This window comes from Idiotropiscis lumnitzeri, chromosome 10 (assembly GCF_059441095.1).
Source record: "Idiotropiscis lumnitzeri isolate Australia: NSW breed Sydney's pygmy pipehorse chromosome 10, RoL_Ilum_1.0, whole genome shotgun sequence".
Taxonomy (NCBI): Eukaryota; Metazoa; Chordata; class Actinopteri; order Syngnathiformes; family Syngnathidae; genus Idiotropiscis; species Idiotropiscis lumnitzeri.
In genome coordinates, this window is record NC_142400.1 from 18,160,880 (window position 1) to 18,183,422 (window position 22,543).

At 40.9% G+C, this 22,543-nt stretch overlaps 1 protein-coding gene across 1 annotated transcript in view; it reads right to left on the minus strand.

Annotated features, from left to right (window-relative positions):
* Positions 1 to 17,081: 17,081 nt before the first annotated feature.
* Positions 17,082 to 22,543, minus strand: part of emc2 (ER membrane protein complex subunit 2) — a 37,394-nt gene continuing 31,932 nt past the window's right edge. The window contains exon 11 of the mRNA XM_088307390.1: positions 17,082 to 17,615. Coding sequence (XP_088163516.1) covers positions 17,529 to 17,615 — 87 coding nt within the window. The 3' untranslated portion in view covers positions 17,082 to 17,528. The remainder of the gene's footprint in view (positions 17,616 to 22,543) is intronic.

Genomic DNA, 22,543 nt, shown 5'->3' on the forward strand with positions numbered 1-22,543 from the left:
CATGCAAACTCCACACAGGATGGCCGGAGCCGGGATCGAACGCACGCCCGATGCTGTCTCTCACTGTGAGGCCATCGTGCTAACCAGTCGGCCACCGTGCCGCCTTTTCAAATCCAATGTTATATAAAAAAGTGCCTTAGTTATAAATTCTGCAGCGCTTTTAAGTACTGTGCTGCGTAAGATCACATCCAAGGTGTCTTTTAAATGTTTTCCTGTCAGCTTGAGAGAAGACAACAAAGACCTTGAAAGGGTTTCTACTAATCAAATGGCTTTGCCCAGTGTTATCACTTGTCTGTCCATCCATTTTCTATACTGCTTGTCTTCTGCGTCACGGGTGAGCTGGAGCATATCCCAGCTGACTTTAAGCGAAAGGCAGGAAATTGTCAGCCAATCGAAGGGCACCTGTACACAAACAGCCATTCACACTCATATTCAGAACTATGAACGATTAAGAATCTTCAATTAATTGCAATAAAACGGTGCAGTCAAATGTATAACAGCAGTCACAGAAGATCTAAATCAAATTCATCACAAACAACTGCTACATACTGGCTCAGGTTCCAGTAAAACCCACTGGAATTGAATTATGATATCAAACCAGGTGATGATTCCAAATCCAAAATGTGCAACTTTTCGGGCCTTCAAAAGCAGAGTAATTAAATTTTTGTTGGACTGCAGTTGGACGTTCATTCATTATCTCTGCCGCTTCTTCTCACAAGGGTTGCGGGCGGTGGAGCCTATCCCAGCTTTCTTCGGGCAGTAGGCGGGATACACCCTGAACTGGTTGCCAGCCAATCCCAGGGCACACATCGAAGAACAAGCATCCTCGCTGACACTCACACCTAGCAATTTAGAGTGTCCAATCAACATGCCATGCATGTTTTTGGAATGTGGGCGGAAACCGGAGTACCCAGTGGAAACCCACGCAGGCACGGGGAGAACATGCAAACTCCACACAGGAAGGCTGCATCAGTCCCACGACCTCTGCACTATGAGACCATCGGCAGCAACATGTCTCATTATTCACCTCGTCTTCAAACATGATTGGTGAAATCATAATCTGCTCATACTTCCAGGACGATCACGGTGTTCTAAACATTTGCAAATTGCCTGTCAAGCCTCTGTGTTGAAAGTAACTCCAGTCAAGGGCATTTGAGGTTAACAGTGGACTTTTGGTTTTGTCAGTCAATCAAGGACTTGGGAGATAAAACACACTAGTCTTAGATGGAACCCATGACTCAGTGTGTTAAATATCACATTCCTTTCCGAGAAAGTAACAATACAGTATATTTTCCCCTGGGAGGCTTGGTGTTGTAGATGTAAACAAACCAGCATTTAACATCCAAACACATCCTGTCTTGAGCCAAAGGATTAAGAAAAGAAAAGGAGCTGCTCATGTAACACAGACATTGTTGATAACGGTTCACTGTGTCACACTTTCCAACAAAGAAGCTGCAGAAAATCCCAATTCCCAAAAGTCTGCTCTTTTCAAACAAGGTGGATTAATTTTGCATTTGCTTTGCCCGCACTGTTAAAAAATTTCGGTGAAAGGCTTTTAATTGTTAATACTGTTGGCATGATTTATACAAATTCCCAAAGAGGTAGATTATGGCTGTCAAAAGTACAAAAATATTGCTGCTGCTGATGGAAATTTGAAAGTCCTGATGTCATATAGCCTAAAAACCACACCATGGACTGGTTGTCAGTCATAGGGCAATATAAAAATGAAGCAGTCGCAAAATGTTGAAGCTAGCATTGTGAACCATTACACTACCTATGGACCTCAGTTCCGGGTCATACAGTACGCTACAAATTGGGCTGAACTAATGCCTTTGAGTGTCCAGAAGATCCTTTCCTACAATGATGTCACTGGTGGTAAAGTAAAGTAAAACTGTGCACATAATGGGATTGAGTGTGTCATCAAGGGGTGTTATTTATTCGAACGACACAAAACTTAAGTGCCATTGATAGATCTGACAGTTTGAATAATGGCGGTGTCTGTGGGATTGCGTCTGCTGGACGGAGCTGGGCTCATTAATCTCGTCTCACTCATGAGAGGGAAAAAGCAAGAAAATATCAGTCAGCTTATTTGACTCTGTACCAGTCAGTACAGCCCATTGACCTCTCTCGCTTTCAACGGTTCTGGCAATAAAATGTATCTGTTTTAGCGTCTACCCGTCAAAGCCAATTTAAGAGCAATGCCGCGCAAGATGGCACTTTTTCTTTCTTTCTTTCTTTAAAATGTGGATTTAACACTGTATCCATTATTTTAATTTAAATATGCAGTTAATGCGTTGAAATACATTTGTCTATAATAATGTGTAAAGTCGTGTTAGTGATGAAATAATTTACATAGTGTGCCTGAGTGGCTTCCTGTCCCTGTCAGCTCTCTGTTCGGGCGTATGGTACCTGTAACTGGCACTAAGTCTATGGTACTATTTGGAGAAGAAAAGCTGTTGAACACTGGTCGACTCGTCAAATCTTTCTAAATTAGGAAATATACCTTCAGGAGCAGTTACAGTACCATACTAAAAAGAATGGTGGCCATAAATATTGTCATGTATAGTCGTTGACAGAAGTTTTATGAGATAAGAACAATGTGATTTAAAGGAAAATAACTATTTTTAATCAATGAATTGCTACAAAAAAAATGTTTATTTTAATGTCAGGTGCTTAAACAATCAAAACCTGTCTTGATGATCACAGAGCTTTATCTGCGTCAAATACTGATGTCCATGACAAGACCAGGTCAGGCAGAACCCAAAAGACAACTGTCCGAGAGCACCGTTTGTTAACTCCGCAGTTCAGGATCAGTCTTTTTTCAAAAGCAGCAGAGCTACATTAGAACCGGTCACCAGGAACTGTCTCTCCAAGGTTAGGTTGCAGGGGCAGCAGTTTAAGCAGGGATGCCCAGGCTTCCCTCTCCCCAGCTACTTCATCCAACTCCATCTTGGGGATCCTGAGACGTTCTGGAGCCAGCCGGGAGACATAGTCTCTCCAGCCTGTCCTGGGTCGTACTTGGGGCCTCGTCCCATTGGGACATGCTTCGAACACCTCACCAGGGAAGCGTCCAGGGGCATGCTGACAAGATGCCTGAGCCACCTCATCTGGCTCCTCTCAATGTGGAGGAACAGCGACTTGACTCTGAGCCCCTCTCCGCTGACCGAGCTTCTCACTTTATCTCAAAGGACACCCTGCGGAGGTAGCTGATTGTGGCCGCTTGTACCCCTGATCTTATTCTTTCTGTTGTGGGTAGGACCGTACACCTCTTTACCATGGCAGACTGATACAGAGTCCGCATCAGTGCAGATGCTGCACCGATGCGCCTCTCCCGCTACATCCTCCCCTCACTCGTAAACAATACCCTGAAATACTTGCACTCCTCCACTTGAGGCTAGAGCTCACTCCCAACCTGGAAAGGGCACTCCATCATTTTCGGCCTGAGGAACTTGGTCTCAGATTTGAAGGTGCTGATTTTCATCTGAATCGCTTCACACTTGGTTGCAAACGACTCCAGCGAAAATTGTCCACTGTTGTACGGCCAGGATGAAAACCACACTGCACTTGACAGACCTTACTCTCCAGCACCCCTGAATAGACCTTACCAGGGTGGCCGAGGCGTGTGATCCCCTTATAGTGGTAACACACCCTCCTGTGCACATTCTTAAAAGGGGGAACCACCACATCCAGAGTCGGTAGGAACTCTAGGCAAATCTCATTTCCCCCCGTGGCCTTGCCACCGAGAAGCATGATAACCTCCTCAGTGACCTCAACCCCAGAGATAGTAAAGCACGCTTCAGAGACCCCAGACTCTGCTTCCTCATGGAAAGGCATGTTGATGAAATTTACGTCTTCAAAGTAATCTCTGCACCGATTCACAAGGTCCCATGTTGAGGTCTCCATCCCCACTCTATACAATGTTGACAGTGCACTGCTGTCCACCAAACGGTTTGGACTGCCATCTCCCCCGGGACGCAGACAAAGTTCTGCTGGAGGTGAGAGCTGAAACTCTTTCTCACAGGGGATTACGCTGTCATTGCCCACGTGATCATTGAAGTCACCAAGCAAAATGATGAAGTACCCAGAAGGAGCACTCCTTCCAAGAATTCTAAAAAGGGCAGGTACTCTGAACTTCTGGTTGATGCATAAGAACAAAAGACAGTCAGAACCCATCCTCGCACACAAAGGCCGAGGAAGGCTACCCCCTCGCCCACCGTGGTGGCACTAAGCCAGGGGGCAATAAGTTTGTCCACACCTTCTCTACATTGCTCACTGTGGGCAACTCCAGAGTGGAAAGGAGTCCAACCCCTCTCGAGAGGACTGGTACCAGAGCTATGTAAAGAGGGGAGTCCCTCTATATCTAATCAGAATTTCTCTGGCTCGCACACCAGCTCAGGCCAAGGTCCCCACCCTTGGCCACCTAGCTCTCGATGCACCTGACCTCTTTGGTCCTTCCCATCGGTGGTGAGTCCAAGAACAGTGTGTCGAATCCTCTCTCACTGTGGTCTACATGGACGAGTTAGTGCCCACAAACCAGCATTAGACAAAAGAAAAAAAACAAAAAAACTAATTGAATTTGCCAATGGAAAAGTGGCAAAAGATGGACCCGCAAGAACCCAAGAATCATACAAAAAAATATCTAATAGGGTGGTGGAAAATTCATGGTTTGGGGTTACATCCAGTATGGGGTATGCGAGAGATCTGCAGTTTATGGCACCAACAACAGCCTTAAATATCAAGAAGGTTTCTGCCCATTACATTCCAAACCACAAGAGAGGGCAAATTCTTCAGCAAGATGGCGCTACTTCTCATTCTTCAGCCTCCACATCCTAATTCCTGGAATTCAAAAGTGTCCAGAATTGGCCAGCCCTGTCACCAGACATGAACATGATTGAGCATATGTGAGGTAAGATAAAGCAGGAGGCTTGGAAGATGAGAACAAAGAAACTTGGGGAGTCCCGCAAGACTGCTTTTTTTTCTTTTGCCATTTCCAGAAAATAATAAGTTATCAATAAATTATCTGTTTTTTTGCCAATATGTATGGATGTAGTCTTCCAAGCTCAGGGAAGTCATACACGATATTAACTATGTTTCAAAAGCACCACAACCTTATTTTCTAATCTTGTTGCACACTTGAGTACAATGACAATAAAGGGATTTCTAATTTCTAAAATTTCTAATTTCTATTGAAGCATGCATGTGTATAACAAGTCAAGTGGGAATTCGTGTGTACATTGTTTTTGTAGGCAACAAGACTTTTGGCCAAGCAAAGACCTTTCTGTCCATATTAATTGATGCAAATTTAATTATAGATGTAAAATATTTTGGTATGATAACTGTGATCTAGAACACTTTGCCTTGCATATAAGCAATTTCTGATTACGATTAATGAACTACAAATCAAGTTTTTATTTATTGTTCTTACAACTGAAATAAGCGACAATATTTTTGTCTAGAACCTGCATGTTATTGTAATGATTGTTTTACTTGGGTTGACTATACAATTTAAAACATGCATGCTTTTTAAGGAGAGAAAATGAATTTTGAAACACGTCAGACAGTCTAAGAAACTATTTCAGTTTTTCTTTCTTTTCATGAGATCTTCAATAATCTCAAATTTAGAATAACACCTCTGTCTAGAATTAAAATTTGAACAACACAGTATATGATATACTGTATACAGTATTACTTACACAGACTGCATTGCCATACAATATGTTGGAGCATAATAGGCAAGGAGCAGTGACAATTGAGAATATTGAGCTGAACCACAAAAATCTCCATTTCCACAGAGAAGGTAAATTTTACTGCACCTTGCAGAATACAATACATCAAAGATGATACGGATAATGCTTTGCTCGCCGTGGTATTGTTGACTCTTACTCATAGACGTCCCAATACATTAATATGATCAGTCTGTTCAGACGGGTGGTGACATGTAATGTATTCCACTTGAATCTGTATGTACCTGTCGAAGAACATAATGAAGACATGGGTGGGAAACACTGCTACAGAAGTATAGTAATGCATTTTCTTTTTACACATAATACCTACCACACTGGACAATGTTAGGTGTATTAATGATATTGCTCATACATAATATATTTAATGAAAGCAAGGGAGATGGCGCCTGCGAGAGAGAAAATTAACATTGACTAGGAGAAATGGCTCAGATAATGGATGAATAATGGGATGTGTGACTGAATGAACGTGATGTCAATTTTGCTTTCGGGAGGTTCATATTACTCCAACCATCTCAATTGGTCATCGGTGTATTTCTGTATAGGGAAATGTAATTTGCATGAGAAATACTGCATAACTGACAAAAAAATCAAACAAGTTGGATATTCACGTACTTACATCCAGCCTGAACATGTACTGGGATTGTCGTTCAATATGTTCAATACTTTAATTGTAGATTCTGCACCGTAAATTTTGTGGAGTACATTTTACTCTTAAACAAGGCTATATTTGGTCCCTGTAAACAGAGTACATTTTGAGAGTAAAATATTCAGCATGAAATTTACTCTGACAATTTTACGCTGAATATTTTACTCTCAATACGTAGTATGTTCACTGGAACAAATTATAGACTTTGTAGAGTAAAATGTATTAATGTATTTACTCTGTGTGTGGTTCACACAAACTGACTTTCTGATGCTGTCATAATGTGCAAAGTCCAATCATTGTGTAGGCGTGTAATCCACCTGCTTCTTCCCCAGAGGCAATTGTAGCATCACTACCTTACTGATGATGAAATTGGTGGTGATGGTTATTGGTATACAGCATTGCCCTCAAATAGTGGGGCGCGCCCTGTCGCGCCAGGAGGAACATGTTTTGTTTTTTACCTTACTCAAATTAATCTATTTCAGTAGGTGGCAGTGGCTCTCTCTTTTAGTTTTTTTTTTATTTCAGGCAAATTGATGCGCTTCAAATCTTTGCTGTGACAGACTAAAAAGCAAATGTAATAAAGTTATTTGTTGTGAGTTGAAATATATTTCTTTTTTGTTTGCTTTAATGTTAATAATGCCAATCTGTAAAGCAGAGGTGTACTTAGAACAATTTTATAGACATGACATGATTTATAGTCGCGGTAGAGATGTTGGAGGGAGGGGGCGTGAAATGCTTTCTGCTTCCAAGGGGGGCGTAACAGAACATAATTGAGAAGCATTGGTATGCCACATGTATTATAGAGTATAATTTGGGTTCTTATCTCTCACAAGGGCATGCTAAAGGTTCTTCCATATTTTTCATAACAGGAGCAAAGTTATTATTTTAACAGATCATTTCACAGGTACTTTCTTGATGTAGGCAATGTACAATATTGCGTGTCTATGTCAGAAGGAAGTTTTATTTTCTTCAAATATGGCCCACGAAGGCAAATCATGTGCGTCAACTTCATTTTTCTTTCAAATTGTCTTCACTTTTAATAACACTGAGATATGATTTATTGTAAGTAATTTGTAAGTATTTTTGTTAACAATCCTTCCTTTAAAATTAATCGAAACATAGTTGAAAGAACAAATATTTACTGGCTTCTGATTTCAAAGCATGTCCGCCTCACAGTGCAGAGGAGCAGGGTTCGATTCCGGCTCCAACCTTCCAGTGTGGAGTTTGCATGTTCTCCCCGTACCTGTGTGGATTTTCAGTGCGTGCTCCGGTTTCCTTTCACATTCTGAAAATATGTGTGCTAGGTTGATTGAACACTCTAGATTGTCCATAGGTGTGACTGTGAGTGTTAATGGTTGTTTGGATGGATGGATGAAATAAGGCGATCATAAATGTATATGGGTTCACCAATGTCACCATAACTACAATGTGGCCTGCAGCAAAAATGAATTTGACACACCTGTATGTTATCATGTTACGGTTCCAGTCATGATTGGTTACATTACTATTGTTGCCTGAAATTCAGAAGTGTTTGCAAGTAGCAAGAATGAATTGCACATATGAGCAGATGTGGCACTTAAGTCGAGCAGCTGCAAAACACTCTGGATGTTACCCATATATGCTAGGAGTCCTGAAGCAGCTCTGATTGGGACTATCGGATAACCTGCAAGACAGTTTGTTGGAAAAACCTAATTATACGTGTGGTCGCTGGAGTGAGGAAAAAGAGGAAACAAAGGCTTTTTAGAGGTAGGCAGTGGTGAGGCAGGTGGAGAGTTGTTTCAATGTCACAGGTGAGCAAATGACAGAAAGGATATAGCCAAGAAGAGTGTCAATAGACAAGAGTGTGCAACAATGAACCGAAGAGCAAGATAAGTACTTCAAATAACACTTACACACAGTACTTGGATGAATGGTCTTGGCTACAATCCACCTCTGATAGTGTGGTGTGTGGCTAATCAAAATACTGAGAAGGAAGTGTTCACACACCAGTGAATATGCAATGTAAAAAAATCTTATTGCATTGTTTCCAGTTGCAATGAGATGATTGCATGGAAGTATAAAGGCGTAAATATATCAGCATATGAAATGTCGCCAAGACAACCCCAAACCTTCTCTACATCCTCATTGTCCCATCTTTAGTTGAATCCCTCTCAGGGTATAAAATATCACTTTGTGGTTACCATTAACATTCACCCAGGAAGCTCAATCAGTAGCCAATTCAGTTTTTTCCCTCCTTTTATAATTAGGCTCCAGACAGTGTGGGATAAGGCCGAGCATTTTGGCTGAGAAAACCCTCGGAGATGGGAGTTTGTGGTTTGGAAAGTCTTGGCTGGAAGGAACAGCTGTATTTTGGAGCCAGCAACTTGCCTTTCTCAGATGTGAATCATGTCCTACACAGTGACAAAATTCGCAGACAAGATGAGAACTCTGAGGAGCTCAACGACATGTGCATGACCAAGGATTCTGTCGGAAAGCAACTACTATGAAGGTCTTGCATTTCCGCTGGCTGGCTCCTTAAATAAAATTGCACCCTTCTGAAGGCACACGGACAAAAAACTATAAGGAGCACATACGCTGCCTGAAGTCTGTCCACATTATGTTTACATTGTTCAAACAGTCTAACACCAAATTGCATTCGCCCCCACCAAGCTCAAGCTGACACAAAGGCATGTCTGCATTTTACACTTTGATAAGCAAATGCTAATACCTACACCAAGTGGGGAGGAGCGGGACTGGGGCGTTAATAGCTTGGAGGAGTGAAATGCAACAGAAATAAACGTGAATGGACCGTTTGTTTGTTTTCACCACTTTTGAATGACTTTTTAGCCTTATCAATGCTGTGAGCCACCAAGTTTGGCATTTTAAGCCACTTATATTTGTTGAATCCGTCTCTAAGGCCTGTCGGTGTAAAATTTCAAGTAGGTCTTCTGATATTGTTGGTGAAATGCACTTTTCTTTTTCTGCTGGGGCAAAGGGTCTTGTGTTGAATTCTTACTGGACATTTTGAAAAGAAACTTTCCAAATACATCTTTTTAATTATTTTCCAACTCAATTTGCTAACTTGTGGATTTAACAATAGTGTTATGCAATCGAGAAAACTTGACAAGCTTCAAGTGTCATAGATAATAATGGAGCGAATCCATTTTTTGAAATAAAATATCTTTCAGCCACGTATAATAAATAAACTTTTTTTTACTGTCTTTCATCTGTGCGGCCCGCGGCCCGGTCCAAAATGGCCCGCAGCAGGCCAATGGGGACCACTGATTTAAGAGGTCAACACAATTTCAAAGTAAACAAATTCATAACTAAGAAAAGTTTTTGTTTGTCATTTTGTGGTGCGAAACTGTAGAACATTGTGATTGAGGTATTCAAACAATCTTCAAATATAAATCGTTTGAAAAGAATGTATAAAAATCTGTTGTTCGATACAGTGTGCATTTGTTAGATACTGTGTATAGAGAAGAACGATTGGGTATGAGAGTTGTGCAGGCGTGTGTACAAAGTCCATATGTCACGTGTATATTTATTTTGAGTTTGTATGTAGATATTTATTTTGGTCTGTCATTTTTTATCATTTATCTTTGTAATGTGAAGCTAGTGGTTTGAAGTTTGACAATTCAATCCTTTTTAGACTTGCAGTAGCTACACGTTTTTAGTTGGACTATTTATATTGTACTAAGTCACTGATGGTGTAGTGGTACATCCGCCCAAGTTATGTGCGGGCAGCATGGGATCGGTTCCCACTCTGTGACGGTGTCTATGTCTGCCCTGTGACTGGCTGGCGACCTGTTCAGGGTGTGGTGCGCCTTTCGCCCGTAGTCAGCTGGGATAGGCTCCAGCACCCTCCTGTGACCCTGTATAGGATAAGCGGTGAGGATAATGACATAATGACAATTATATTGTAGATTTTTCAGTTTTGTTTGCAGGACCAAGTCCAAGTAAGAAGCAAGGTTTTGCGGATCTTAATTTACTAGATAATGCCTTTTTCTTTGCCATTTCTTGGTTTGTATCACTCGCACTGGTTTGCTAGCTCACAACCAAAAAGAGTGATTGCCATTGGCATCACTTTACATCCTGCAATTGGTGGTTCATTCATTCAAATCATATCTAAAAAGCACAATGGCACAAAAATCTCTTAACAATTCTAAACACTGCATTTTTAGTTTTAAAAAAATAAATTCATTGTACTCCAACTGCACCAGAAGATGCCAGCCCACCGGGCATCTGCCCACTATGCTCGACAGCCAGTCTAGTCCAGTACATGCATAATATATCGAATGAAGGGTTTCGCAACTTTTTCCCTCTAAGACCCGAATTAAACATGTGATTCCCCCCGAGAATACAATGCCTCATAAGTAGGACAATAAACTTTTGCCAAGAAAATGTATGTCTGCCTTACGTTCAGTAAAAGAGCTGACCAGCTTTTAGTTGGCCACACCGCCCCCCCCCCTCCCAAAAAAAAAAACACATTGGTTACTGATCCTAAGATTTGGAAATGCTGCTCTAATGAATTAATGATGGCACTAGATGAAAACTAGAACCACTTAAGCTTTCACGAGCTATCCTTACAGCATGATGAATGAGAGTATCAAAATCCTAAGTAAATGATCCTGTAGTAGCCGCTGTGTTTTAAAACATAATATTGCTTTTGTGGACAATGTTACCACCAAGCCTGCGAGATGAATCTTCTGGAAAATATGAATTTCTATACCTTGACGTAGTGAAATTCAGTTGAAAACAGCGGAGGCACGAGGTGATATCTACGTTAAATGTATTAATCATCCTCTTAGAACCATGAATCCATCGCTCATGCTTCTTGAAGGAAGGAAGAAGAAGTCCGCTGTCGCAGGCTTAGACTTGACTGAGTGCCTGTCCATCACACAGAATGGAATTTTGTCATTTCTCAGAAACCAGGACTTGAGCATTGTGATTTCTACTTCTGTTTTCAATGTTATTAGCAAGTACCATTGCATGAACCTGTGCATCACAATCATCAACTTTGGCACCGCTACAAGGTATGCTTATTATCCAAGGGCTCAGCAGCAGCAGCAGCAGAGGACAGGTTGATACCCTCAGCAAGGGGGCAAATCTCTTTGGGAATCCAGGATTATAGAGAACACGAACAGTGAATCCCTTTCACACAATAAGATGAGTCACTGGTTTAGGGTGCTTAAAAGGCTCAGTCTCCTCATTCTCCTTTAACCTTCAGGTGTCCACAGTTGTCCCAAGGATGCGTTGATTTATTAAGACTCTACAATAACTTTCTGCATGGGCCAAAGATGTTTTTATTTACTCTAATGAAAAAAAATGGTTTAGACGGCACAGATGAAAGCAATGGAATTACATTCTGGAGTTGATTGATAAATGATGCATAACCTTATTTTTGTTTATTACATCAGAGTTGTCGACCAACTGGACGTAACAATCCATGCATTCCAATGTTTAGAGCAAGACAGCAAAAGCCCGCTCCCCAGTGAATGTCATCACTCAATTCTGAAAAGTTCCACCTAAAATCATTTTTTTTCCCTCCATTCGCACTACAGATGGCACTATTGCCTCAGTGTGTTTGTAATGGTACATCTCACACAGGTGGCCCATTGATAACATTTAATGAATAGCTTCACAGCAAAGCATCAATATGTAGTCATCATTTTAAAGTTGATGGTCATAATATGAATATTCTTTAAAAAAAAAAGTCCCTTTAACTGTTCCCTCTTCTAAATGCTTAGGACATTTTGAGTCACTATATTTAAATAAGAAGTGTCCAACTTCACTCAAACTGATTTAGCCGTCTCTACCACTTGGTAACGGTATGCAAAGCTGAAGAGATCCACCAGTCCACTTTGTATTAGAGATAGAGGCTTTACTGAACATAAATGTTTTACCTGACTAAACCGCACTGGTGGATCTTATTTGATGGCATATGAAGAGGGGCAGTGGAGCCTTCCAGGTCTGCTGAAGGGGTGATTTCCTTAAAATGGTTTGAATCATCTGTCAAATGGTGGAACAAAGAGTCCAGAACAAAGATTGTAATCCCATTCCCATCACTCATCCCTGCCTACAACGAGCACATTGGAGGAATGGATCTTTTTGACATGCCACTACACCTGCACTCCAGCAAAGTCAAGAAGATGCTATATTACCCTGTTCAGATATATTCTTGACGTGTGCATAGCTAATTCCTGGCTTGTCTACAATTGGGACTGTGGACTACTGAAACAGGAACCGATGCCTTTGAAACAATTCTGAATGGCTCTTACCCACATTGTGAATCAAGTCAACGAAACACCATCCAGAGTTGGCTGACCATCATTGAGCTCTCTATCACGACACAGAAAAGGCGACACACCCACAGCCTCATGACCAGAACCACAACCAGATGTGAACGACAATGTGGGACACTGGCCTCTTCACTGTGACAAGTGGATGATGCAAGCTCTGTCCAGAGTGCGTGTCAGGTTGGAAATGTTAGAAACGCAGTGGATTGAACTCAAAACAGGAATGCTTTGAAGCATATCATCGAACGTAAAATATGTTGAATGCTCAAAAAACATTTGTGCCGAGGCAGAATCACACGGACGTGGTGTGTTGAGGGAGTCGAAATGTTTGGAAAATGTATGATTTGAGATGTTTGGCCCCGTTTCACTATTTTCAGAGTTCGTTTTCAAAAGTTAAATAGAAACTAACGAGACTAATTCAGGAAGTCAATCAGAAATATGGATCTTGTGCTATTTCAGTTGACATGTTGAGTTGAGATTTCGAAGACATTTTCATGTTTTTTCTTTGTTTTACAACCATACCTCTTTCGAATTTTAAATGCAAAAAATTAATGTTTTGCACTTCATCATTTAATCACAAATGCAACAGATGTGAACATTTTTTATTTTGCACAGATTTGGTCAAGGTGGAAAATGTAGATATCCACACTGCATTTCATTGTTCAAGGCAATATTTCCCTTTGTTAAAATCAAAGTTTTCAATATTTTGTGGGCTACTTAATGAAATAAAAACTGTCCAATGTTCTGAATATTTTTCTTTCTAACATAGCATTTTTCATGACTCATCTGCAATTTGTGGTATTTGTATGAAATTTCAGATGTTAACCATCACAGAAAATCTCAACTATTTGGTAGTGGTCAATATCATAAAAACTAAAAGGCCTGTTGGAAAACAAAGATTGTGGTTATTACTCACCCAATGCATTAAGAAATGCAAACAAAAACTGGTTCAATTTCTTTTTTCTCTGTAGGGTTGATAAAAGGATATGAACAGGTCAGTACAATGTGCGAATGGTTAGGACATCTGCCTCACAGTCTTGGTTTGAAGAGGGCTCTGGTCATCCTCTGAGAATTTTGCCTGTTCTCTTCGCCCGATTTTTCTCTGGGTTCTACGGCATCTGCCGATATTGTAAAAACACATCGCACAGCGCACCTTCCGTGTGAAGCCACCTACTTTTGAAGTGAGCAACAGTATTGGAACGGAGATTATTAAAATTATAATCTAGTCGGGATGGCTCTTTTTTTTTCCCAAGTCCACATTGAGGGGGTACTCTCACCACCACCTATCGTAAACTGAGACACCCGAAACAGCCACATTCAGCTACAGCTCCAGTGCTCCCAACTTTTCCAAGTCCGTACATTCATCCAGCCATTTTCTCCACCACATATCCTCACTAGGGTCGTGCGCAGGCAAGACAGATTATTCAAAGTCCAACTTTGGAATTCCGCCAACCCAACCTCCAAGGCTTGTCGCGCAGCTGCTTTTGACGCACTACAGTTGCCTGAGAGGTGGGCGCCGGTGACACAGCGCGCATGTAAAAGAGTAACGCCGAGCTCCTCGGCTCAGCTAAACCTTAGCTGTGTCTGCGCCCAAACTAATTGCTAATTGCTGCGGTGTTGTTAGCCTGTTAGCTGAGGTGGGCTAATGGCTGTCTGCCCATAGAAACTCACAAAACTTTAGAGTCCCTAAAAGTCACCAACTTAAGAGTGAATAACCTTGTGTGTGTATTTGGTGGCGTAACCCTTAATTGCGATCAAGGTTCTAAATGAACTTTTTTGAACACCAGCACCCTATTAGAAAAAAAAAAAGTCTACTTTTGCTCCACTGTTTTTACCTCCTTCTACGTTTCTCGCAATGCTTCGACTCTGTACTGTAGCGTGAGATACAGGCATTCACAACGCGGCCAATGGGTACATAATAAACATAATATTATCTAGCATTACGGCATAGAATTTATTGGAAATGTCTGAGTCACTGCCAGAAGTAAACCAGAGCTGAGCAGTCCGGGGTCGGGCCTGACAATTTTTATGGATATGGCCGAAGGGTCGAGGCCGGAAGGCCACCCAGATCGCGGCCGGAGGGCCAGGACTGACCGGCAAAAAAGGGTCAAGTGCCCCGTTCAGTTTAACTACAGTGAACTCCCACTGATGGCCTAATCTGCTGTGTGAACACATACAAGCAGGGCAATTTGGTTACCCAGTTCAGAATAGCAGCAGGTGCAGTGTGGTTACAATGTGCATGCTGTGGACGCACACTCGCTTGGTACAGAAAATGCTGTACATACGCTAACGTTAGCTGGTCGTTGATTTTGAGTTGAGCCACCGTTTAGTTGTTGGATGCTTCAATGTTGGCAATGGACCTATTTTATTGTTAACCTCACCCATTTAGGACACTGACGTTCAGCACGCTGCAGGCTATGGTTCGGCGCGGGAGGGACCATCAAGCACATCATGCCACCTTCTATGCACAGTTGTATTGTAATCTTATTGTAAATGTTGCATTGAAGAAACTCTTCATATAGTTTAACAAAGCGAAGCAACACTTGTGATTGGTGCCGGGTGCACCGTAGCGATGCGTGCGTCTGACTTATTGAAAGCATCTTGTATATGACAGATAATTGCCTCATGCATCACAGGCCAATCTGGCGGGTAAGTTTTTATCAACATCCGGCAAAATGAATTTTTAACACGCATTTGGCAGGTAGACGGGTGTAAATTTAGAACTCTGCCTGCAATAACTGCATCAAGCCTCCGACCCATTGACTTCACCAGGCTTCATTTGAATTGCTTTTCCAGGCCCTGACTGCAGTCTCTTTCACTTCTTGTGTCTAGTGGTTTCTCCCATTAGTCACCTCTTCAGTAGGTTAAATGCATGCTCTTTTGGGGACGGTCCGGTCCGTCAGTCCACCACTTACGGATACCAGTTTTGCTAACAACTGACGGGATCCTTTTTAACATTGACGCAGGAAGCACTGACGGAGGTAGATTCTCGTCAATTGTTAGCAACCGGGTCAAGTACCGAAGGGTCACTCAGTCGGTCACTAAAGAATGCTTTGAATGGATGTTTTGTGACATGTTATTTTTCTGGAGGGCTCATTCATCTGCTACCACCATGAGTTATTCAATAAAGAGCCCATTCCAGAAGCAGCCATGCAAGCCCAAGCTATGATACGACATTACTTCCATCATACTTCACAGATGAGCTTGTGTGTTTTAGATCATAATCAGATCCTTTTCTATCGTTATCCTTTGGCCTTTCCATCACTTTGGTAGAGGTTCATCTTGGTCTCATAAGGCATACTTAGTTCCAAAACTTTTGTGGCTCATCTCTGTACTGCTTTGCAAAATCCAATATGGCCTGACAATTCTCTGTGCTAATGCGTGGTTTGCATATTGTGGTATGGCTTGTATATTTCATCTCTCAAAGTCTTTGAACAGTGCATTGCGATACCTTGTGGAGGTTGGTAGTGATGTCATTGGCTGTTGTCTTTGGATATGTCTGCACAGCTCTCACACTGTTTCTGTCATCAACTGCTTTTGATACCCTTGGCTGACCCGTTTGGTGGCTGTTGCTCAGTACGCCAGTATTCTTTCTTTTTTAGCACATTTCAAAATGTTGAATTGGCTGTGCCCAATGTTTATGCGATAGCTCTGATCGTATTTCCCTCCGTTCTCAGATTCAAAATGGTACGCTTTTCTCCCATTGACAGATCTTTGGTCTTCACGTGTTCTTTTCACAGGTGAAACACAAAGCCCAAAATAAATACTATCGTTTAAGCAATCTCACTGACAACACCTGAGCAACTAGCAACATCCACCGAGTCACATTACCATACTTTTGCTCCCTTGAAGAGTGAATGGCTTCAAACAAAAGTTGCTCTGGCCTTTGATGTAAATACCAGGAAATAGAAGCTGGGCTTGGGAAGTTTTGTCTCATCCATCTGTTGATCGAAACGTCTTCAGGATACAACAAAACAAAAGGAATTGACTTTGCCGTTCCACTGCTTTTGGAGGGCATTTTACTTTTCCCATTACGCTAGTACTTGTACAGGTGACAATTTCAGACTTAAGATCAATTGGCACCATTTCAATAGACAACTGGGTGTAAAAGTGTGCACCTAAAAATACTAAAGGTTCCGAGAATGTTTTAGTTGTGCCTTCCAATTCAAAGCAGACTGTTCTCTGCAGCATTCCAACGAAAATGACAGAGAAATTATATAGTGGGCTCAAGTTGATGCAGCTGCTGCCTCGGCTAACTGAAAGGAAAGGTTTTGGTATTGTCTATTCACATAATGTTCTCAATCTCGCTCCAGGATAGCAGGATAGGGTAAGTAAGCATCAATGAGGTGTACCCTTGTAAAACATTTCAATAAATGAAAAAGTACCAAAAACACAATAGTTAAAACAACTGAGGAACATGAAATCAGTTATTTTTTATTAAGACATTTTGCAAGATTTGACTAAAAGGCAAGATTTGTTACATATCCATTAGTGCACAAAGCTCTCCAGTGTCTAGATAAATACGATTTACTGTACATCTTTTTCTTTGTCTTGTCCACGTTGGTGTGGCCTGTCTATCAAGACAACTAAATGTAAAACAAAGCATGTTAGACTACTTGGGAATTGTGCCACGTGATGGAAGGACGAATGTTTTCATTTTAGAGGAAGCAACACGCTGTCATTGTCCATATCAGTTTCAGCCAATGACCAGACCCAAACTTGAAAGGGCACAAAACAAAAATAAACCAATATTCGATGAAGTTTTCCCTTCAAGTCATAGGTCGATTTGAGCTGCCATCTGCTTCCAAGAGTAGTGTGGTCATCAAAAGGAGGAAGAGGGAAGTTCTTAGTGGATGACATCTAGGACATGGTTATCTGCATGGATTCCAGCATCTCCTCCACTGCTTTTACAGAGCACTTGTTCTCCTTTGACCCACGACCAGCCAGCTGCAAATATCAGAAGAAGGTGCAAAAGAACCACAGTCATAAGAAAAAGGAGTGGAAGAGGATATAATTTCAACTCTCTCAACCAAGTGAAAATAAAGAAGGGTCATACTAAAGCTAAACTTTACAAATTCTATGACTAGCACGAGCACTGTTCGGTCTGTTTAAGCCTTCTAAATTGAAGAAAGAAACCAATATCGTGCCCCTAGTGGCGACTGAGTGTACTGCAGGCAGTACAATTCAGAAGGCGTTAATTTTATAAGCATATTGATATTCGCAACAGAACAGTGGTTGTCTGTGTAAAAGGCAGCAATCAACCGCATTGCTCAAATGCAAGGTAACATGTTAATCTAGCATTGCTAGTGAGAACGATTAATCAATTGAATAAATGATAGTTTGAGACTGCTCCACATTCATCCTCAAATCCATGAAATTTCTGTCTCTTCTGTAATCCCACACATACTGTAGTTATTTAGTATTTATTTATACATTTTGTGACATGATGAAAAAGGTGCATTAAGTCACGTAAATACCCACTGAAGGCCCAAGTCTGAAAGTCACTGCCAGCCACTGTGGAAAGTAATAAATATATTCCGATTGGAAACTGTTACCTAAATGTCATTTTATTTTTGTTGTGCGTGTGAGCTCCCAGGCAGGATGAGTCCTCTTCCGAGGCCTTCAGTAGAAGAACACAACACTAATTTTTGCACTCTCTCTAAAGGGCTTCACAGGAAGTGCGCCGGATTATAATCAAAAATGCATACTTAATCACTCATCCATAGACAAACTGAAGATGAACACACTTATTCAACTCAATTAAACTTGTCCTGCAGACTGGGGCATGTCCTCAAAAAATAGCACAAGATCAGGTCAACATCCTTAACCTTAGGCCATCCTTAACTAAGGGACAGAAAGAGGGTCAGGCCAATTAAATGAAATTTGCTAACTTTTCAAAGGCTGCGCTGAACGTTCCATCTGATGTGGGGTTTTTTTTTTGCTCATGTTTTGTCTTTTGAGGCCCAACTATGCAATTAATCACGATGTCAGCACACATGCTATATTTGTCACAAAATTTAACTTTTTCCAGTTTTCCAACCACAAGCTTGTGCAAACTATTCATCTAATGATAGTACCATATAAACGAGACGCAATCTCCAGTTATTCCGAACTAGTTCTGACATTATTTGCTCATCAGTACAGGGTTGTAAAAGAATAAAAATGACTTAAATTACACTTTCGATTAAATCAAAAAGAAAAAATGGAAGTGGGACAGAAAAAGCTATTCAAGATGGTGATTAAGTGACAATTAAAATGTGGTCCTCAGCAAGAGAACAGATTCTGCCTTGTCATCCAAATTGAGAAATGAGCCCCACAGAGAGGCAAATAATTTTAACGTTCATGCACTACTCCAGGCAACTGTGATAATTACAAGAGCCACATTTTATCACTAACTTATCCAGCCACCTCCAAAGGTATTGGAATGACAAAGTCAATTTCTTTGTTTTTGTTGGGTTTCAGATCAAAAGATGAGTATTTGACAGATGTTTAGAAGTCCAGCTTTTCTTTTCAAGTGAGTTCAAGTATTGGAACAGACATTAAAATCAACTTAAAGTGAACAACATTTAAAATGTTGTGAGCTGGGTTATTTTAGTTAAAAACTCAGGAAATTAACTAAAATCGAAAAAAACATTTTCGGTTATAAAAACGCACTAAAACTATAATTATAGAGAAAATATCCTTTGTGTTCGATAAATACAATACACAAGCCTTTGGGGTTGATTGTAAATACATTTATTTTGATATTACTGCACTGCCATTAGTCTCTTTCAGTTCTTGTTTGTTGCCGGGGGTTTGTCCATTCAGGCTTCTCTTCAGGAGGTGAAATGCATTCGGTTAAGGGCTGATGACTGACTTGGCTAGTCTAAGACCTTCCACTAAAACAGCAAGTTAGCTCCACAGATGTAGCCAAAATAAATTTCAATAAAATTCAAAATTTCAATCGGCCATGCTGGGAATTTGCTGGGATGGAAGCCAAAAGATAAGAGACTATGACCAACGCGTGGATCAGGCAGAACGCAGCGCCCAGATGCGACGGGCAGGCCAGCATTATCATCTTCCGAGACGTCTGTACTGAGAAAGTCACAGCCATTGACAACTGCTAAAGGGAAGATTTGCAACAATACTACTGAGTGACCAAGTGTGTAGCTGCAAAATGGATTTGCAACTGACGACCAAAACAATTTCTCACTAGCAGAGAAGGTTAAGGTCTGAAAGTAAATCAGAAAATGTGAGGCTGCAGAGAAAGCTAACATTTATGCCTGATACTCTGATTCTGGACGACTCTGCCATCAAGATGTGAGATGCACGAACAGCAAGAATAGTTCACCTATATTTCCCCAACAATAGCCTCTGACATGACACAGTATTGAGTATTGTTGTAGCAAATCCAAAACATGCACACTGGCAGCCATCTGAAAGACTCAAACAGGACTTCAGTAATCTGCTAAACACAGTTAGCGCATTGAAAGCTAAAGTTTTTTTGAGTAGGCCTCGACCACAGGTAAGAGGAATTAAAAGATCCAGCCGCCAACTAGCATTGAACACATGGCTTTAAATGCTTGTGACGTTCATTCAGTACATTTCACTTCACAAGTCAGGAGTAGGCTTTCACCACCAACCTATTATTCTTACTGCGTCACAGTGTTCCCCTCTAAGTTGTATGTAAGAAACAAGGTAAACCCAAACAAAAGGAAGACACAACCCAAACATGAAGAGGAGCTGACACTCCCTCCGCCTCATACGTCTATGTGGAACATCAGAGAAAAAGATTAACTTACCACTCCCACCAGCTGACACTACCTACGGGGATTCGCTCCATCCAAACCTATCCCCACCCAGTTCATCATCTATACTGTCCCCCTCCTCTCCACTGCTGGAGTTCACCGACAAATAAACAGACTTGTTAAAGTTGGCATCCAGCTAACTTCTCAGCCATAACCCTCACCAACAACTCTTCGTCCATTTGGCCCAACTCAATCATCTAAGACAGTGGTTCTCAAACTTTTTTCCCTGTGAAATGCTTTTCCAACCAAGTACCCTTGAACCAGTGCAAAGCATTTTGGGGTAAAAAAAAAAAAAAAGACTAATCATGCCAGTGTCTTATTTATTAGCCTTTTAAACTGCATTTGTATTATGCAAACAAAATAAAGTGTATTTTTGGGGATCATAGAAGAAATCTGTTATTAGATCTTAAGCGATAGCGAATGGCTTGTTGGCTTTAGCTACGAGCAAAGACACAGCAAAAGAGGCTTCCGCAACCTATCTAGACATGATCTGAATTCAGTTTCCTCTTGTGACCAACGTGACATTCATGTTACGTCTTAAATAAGCGCTGCAGATGCGCCAGCTTCATGCAACGACTCCATTGTTTGCGTCTTCAAGTGATTGACTGGTAGCGAGAGGTGGCACATGACAAGGTAGATCGAAACATTCTCGGTTGGGGGGAATGTGGGTTTTTAAAATAATGAAATTGAAAAACCTACTGAACATAAAAGTTGTTTTTATGTCCTCATATTTTCCTGAAACATTTAAAAAAAAGTGCAAAAATCCTTAAATAATTCTTAATTTAAAATCTTGCGTACCCCCAGGAGTTCCTTCAAGTACCCCCAGGGGTACTAGTACCCCAATTTGAGAACCACTGATCTAAGACAACCCCCACCATGACAACATTGAGATCATCATCAGGCTCCTTAAAGGAGCTCAGCTGTTTGCAAAATCTGATGTGCACTGATACAAATACTGCCGGGGCCCAATGTGCCAGAAGTCTTGTCAATTTACAGCTCTCGAGATAAAATAAGGTTTCCCAGAATGGTTCCAACCAGATCAAATTCAAGACTCATTCTTTTTCAGTCACAGTCTGTTCCAAAGCATGAGGAATATTTTTTTACAATCAAATTTAGCGCTTTTAAATGTTAGGACTTTGAAATGGAAATATGTTTTAATCAGTGATTTTTTATTAGCAAGGACAAGCTTCATTTAAAGATTTTAACTGAAACTTGGTTAGGACAAGCTGACTTTGCAGCAGTTCTTATGGAGTCAACTCCTCCAAACATCAGTTTAATGAATTAAGACAAAATTTAAAAGAAAGGGAAGTGGTGGGGCTTGGGAGAAGTAACATTTGTAACTATTGACAGAAGAAATACAACAGTTATTTTTTATGTTTTAGAGGTTGTTTTTAGATTCATGCTGACCTTCTGAAAGATGGAAATGCTCTTGAATCCGATTTTTAATTGGATTGACATCTGGATTATTTACAGGTCATGCCTATCTTTCTTGAAGGAACGTCTCGATGGATGTTGCTCATTGGCAAGATGCATTATCATATTGAAAAATGATATCAGCACCAAATTTCAAAACCTCGGCAGTGTAACGACACCGTTATACTTTTGTTAATTTTGTCCCCCTCTCTCTCTCTCTCACTCTTTTACACACGGCAACAAACGAATGGAGTTAACCAACTTCAGACCAGCAGAGACAGTCTGCCAAGCTAGCTAGCTACAGGATGATTAAAATCATTTCTATTTGATTTTTTTTATTTTCTTTTTTAAAGGAATTTTCAAAGTTGAAAGCGGCAGCACCAGTGTTCAGTATGCTTGTGGTTGGCGCTGTACTCTTCAGTTAAATTTTTAAGTTTTCAATTTAAATGTTGGGGTTTGTAAAGCACTTAGGGTACTGTATATGAAATCAGGCAAGTCCAACGTACGGCCCGGGGGCCAAATACTGCCCGTGTTCAAATATTTACTGGCCCCCAGGTTCTGTCATCAACTTAATGTGTGGCCTGTCAGGACTGTTGAAAATAAAAAGAAAAACAATTGCAAAAAAAAAACAAAAAAACAACTATATTACACCAGAAGAGAGTAGACCCGTGGCCG